This window comes from Eptatretus burgeri, chromosome 9 (assembly GCF_056783735.1).
Source record: "Eptatretus burgeri isolate ZD-2024b chromosome 9, Ebu_testis_v1, whole genome shotgun sequence".
NCBI lineage: Eukaryota > Metazoa > Chordata > Myxini > Myxiniformes > Myxinidae > Eptatretus > Eptatretus burgeri.
In genome coordinates this window covers 53,373,857-53,377,469 of record NC_140969.1, presented here as the reverse complement: position 1 = coordinate 53,377,469, position 3,613 = coordinate 53,373,857, and the positions used below count along the sequence as shown (strand labels likewise).

The 3,613-nt window shown below is 39.1% G+C and overlaps 1 protein-coding gene across 1 annotated transcript; it reads right to left on the bottom strand.

Annotated features, from left to right (window-relative positions):
• Window positions 1–440: 440 nt before the first annotated feature.
• On the bottom strand, window positions 441–2,314 carry LOC147020141 (uncharacterized). The gene is made up of 3 exons (XM_085893779.1): window positions 1,886–2,314; window positions 1,612–1,788; window positions 441–1,514 (listed from the first exon to the last, which is right to left on the bottom strand). The coding sequence occupies exons 1-3, from the start codon at window positions 1,976–1,978 to the stop codon at window positions 441–443; spliced, it is 1,344 nt and encodes a 447-aa protein (XP_085749905.1). The 5' UTR covers window positions 1,979–2,314.
• Window positions 2,315–3,613: the final 1,299 nt, after the last annotated feature.

The window sequence follows — 3,613 nt, the reverse complement described above, 5'->3', positions numbered from 1 at the left end:
AGCAATAGGTTGGCGCTTCACTCCCTCCTACTATACACCGTTGTGGACACTCGAGGGCCAAGTCCGAGGTGTATAACAGTATATAATGTGTGTCAAGGGGGACGTTCTTAGATCTGTGAACCCCAAACACAGAATCCTCAACTGAATAGTCAAGGCTTAACTTTTGTTTGTTGATGTGTATGTGTGTGTGTCCCAACCCTCACATTTAAAATCTCAACCCCAACCTTCACATTCAAAATCTCAACCCCAACTCAATCCTCACCCAACACAGTCTTTTTCAAAATGAGATTTCCACCTATATACATATATATATATATATATATATATATATATATATATATATATATATATATATATATATATTTATGTATATATTTATATATATATATATATATATATATATATATATATATATATATATATATATATATATATATATTTTACGTTTTTTTTCTCTTCTTCCAATTCTGTCTTTTAAGGCTTTCAGGTTTGATGACGTAGAAAGGGGGAGTAAGCCTGCACTTTCTTCCCAGAACTTTCTTGATCTTGCTCCCATCAAGCACCATCCAACAAAGAACTACATCGATAGGTTTAGATCCCAAAGAGTGATAGCAACTCCAAAAGTCTCCAAAATATAAATAAATAAAATAATAATAATAATAAATAAATAAATAAATAAATAAAAGCCCCCAAAAAAGTTTCAAGTGTCCAACATAAACCCAACTTTCCAAGTCTTCAAGGTATAACCACATTCCCGTTGAGTTTCCAAGATATGTATCACATTGTGAGTTATCAATCCAGAACCCACATTTCAAGTATTCAAAGTAAAACCAACTTACAAAGTCTCTTAAGGATAACTCATTTACTGATTTTTTCAAAATTTGTGAGTCTCCAAGGTAGGCCCCATATTTAGAACCATCTTGGCAGAACCCTTTTCCTGAGTCTCCAAGGTAGTTATTTAAACCATCAAGGCAGAACTCATTTACTGATTTTTTCAAAATTTGTGAGTCTCCAAGGTAGGCCCCATATTTAGAACCATCTTGGCAGAACCCTTTTCCTGAGTCTCCAAGGTAGTTATTTAAACCATCAAGGCAGAACTCATTTACTGATTTTTTCAAAATTTGTGAGTCTCCAAGGTAGGCCCCATATTTAGAACCATCTTGGCAGAACCCTTTTCCTGAGTCTCCAAGGTAGTTATTTAAACCATCAAGGCAGAACTCATTTACTGATTTTTTCAAAATTTGTGAGTCTCCAAGGTAAAACTTGTATTCTGGCTCATCAAGGTATAACTTGTTCAGTGGGTATTGTCTTGATAACTCACAATGAGTACTATTGCTGTAAAACTCTTTTTCAGGATTTTGTTGGTCTCCAAGGTATAACTCTTTGATTGGGTCATCAAGGACGAACTCGTTCTGTGGGTCTTGGTCGCTCATAAGGTCTTCAACCAAGCCAACAATTTCGCCCCAAGTTGTAGCAAAAGCAGTATTTTCATTTCGTATTTCAGACACAATTTCCTGTGAGAGAAAATAATAATGTATTAATTAAGTTATTTAATTATTAAATGAGTATGCTTCAATCAAAGTTTGAAAATAGGAAAATAAAAAATCTTACCTCAATAGATAAGAGGTTTGAATCCAGTTCATCAACTTGAAGGTTTAGTTCCATAGAAGACAGAGAGTTCCAAGGAACACCAAAGTCATCCCACTCAAGGTCTTCAACCAAGCCAACAATTTCCCCCCAAGTTGTAGCAAAAGCAGTATTTTCATTTCGTATTTCAGACACAATTTCCTGTGAGAGAAAATAATAATGTATTAATTAAGTTATTTAATTATTAAATGAGTATGCTTCAATCAAAGTTTGAAAATAGGAAAATAAAAAATCTTACCTCAATAGATAAGAGGTTTGAATCCAGTTCATCAACTTGAAGGTTTAGTTCCATAGAAGACAGAGAGTTCGAGACAAGCACACAAAACACCATTGCCAGCAAAAACAAATGTTTAAAATGGAGCCTGGGTTTGAAGCTTTTATAGAGAAAGACTGGTGGGTGTGGTTTCCTTTGGAAATTCCCTGGGCAAGCCTAGGCAAGCCTTCATTGGGAAATTTTTCAAAACCATAACATCCTGTAATTTTCTAGTGATTTCTTTGTGAGTCAGAGATGAACTGGAAATGATGTAAGAGTGGGCAGGGCTTAGCAAAAGTAGGCGGAGTTTAGGAAAAGTGGGCGTGGCTTAGAAAAAATACCTCCTGGAAAGTGGGCGGAGCTTAGCAAAAGTGGGCGGGGCTTAGGAAAAGTGGGCGTGGCTTAGAAAAAATACCTCATGAAAAGTGGGCGGGGCTTAGCAAAAGTGGGCGGGGCTTAGGAAAAGTGGGCGTGGCTTAGAAAAATACCTCATGAAAAGCGGGTGGAGCTTAGCAAAAGTGGGCGGGGCTTAGGAAAAGTGGGCGTGGCTTAGAAAAAATACCTTATGAAAAGTGGGCGGAGCTTAGCAAAAGTGGGCGGGGCTTAGCAAAAGTGGGCGGGGCTTAAAGAAAAGTGGGCGGGGATTATTGAATACCTTGTGGAAAGTGGGCGGGGCTTAACAAAAGTGGGCGGGGCTTAAAGAAAAGTGGGCGGGGCTTAACAAAAAATAACCTGTGGCTCAGGAGGTGGTCAGATGAGAGCATTAAGAGAAGTTTATCATTTCGTAATGGCACAAATGGGGTATCTTAAAAAATATAAAGATTCAAATGTTTTGTTTATCAATATTTTAGATGGGGATTATTGTGCAAAGAAAATTAAACTATTGAAGGAATTTGAGAATGAACAAATCTTTATAGGTTCAATGAGTGAGCTGTTCAACCCCCAGGTGTTCAATTCAATGAGGTTCAACCTCCAAGTTAAAAGGGGAGACAAATAAATATACCTTGGGATAAAAAGGGGGGTTTATTTTTAGGGAAAAAAAATATGAATCGCTGAAAATCCCCCATTCATTTACATGGGGAAAAGTGAGCCAGAATCAGTATTCTTACCCTACTGCCCTGGTTTCAACAGCGTGAAGCCGAGAAAGGTGGGAGGCAGGAGCACCAGCCCAGAGGGGAGAGCAGTACTCCATCAGGCTACGGACAAAAGCTTTGTAAGTGGTCAGGAGCTCAAGAGGGCCGAGCAAGGACTTTGCACGATGGAGGATTCCCCGTTGGCGACTGGCTTTTGAGGCGAGGTTGGAAATGTTACTTTCCCAGGAAAGGTCATGGCAGATAGTGAGACCCAGAAGCTTGAAAGAAAAGACTTCTTCCAGAGGATTGTTGAGAAAGTGGATGAGGGGGGTTTATAAACGGTCCTTTCGAAGAGACATAGTGAGAGTGTGAGATTTGTCTGGATTGAAAGACATGTTCCACGTGTTGGACCAGTTTGTGATTTTATCCAGATGTGCAGTGAGCGAAGAAGCTGCTGCTTGCCAGTCTGAGGGATGACCGATGGTACGGCAGAGGGTGGAGTCATCAGCAAAGAGATATACAGGATTTTCCAGAGAGTCTGAGAGATCATTGATGAAAACCACAAAAAGAACAGGGCCCAGAACGCTACCTTGAGGGACTCCAGCCTGGACAGGAAGAGGGGATGAAAGAACTCTATTTC

What these genes read in the sequence shown, in the direction of transcription:
- LOC147020141 (XM_085893779.1), bottom strand. Translation starts at nt 1,978, where the DNA reads ATGGTGTTTTGTGTGCTTGTCTCGAACTCTCTGTCTTCTATGGAACTA. An exon ending in CAAACCTCTTATCTATTGAG is followed by an intron (nt 1,789 to 1,885) that starts GTAAGATTTTTT and finishes TTTCTCTCACAG; the next exon opens with GAAATTGTGTCTGAAATACG. An exon ending in CAAACCTCTTATCTATTGAG is followed by an intron (nt 1,515 to 1,611) that starts GTAAGATTTTTT and finishes TTTCTCTCACAG; the next exon opens with GAAATTGTGTCTGAAATACG.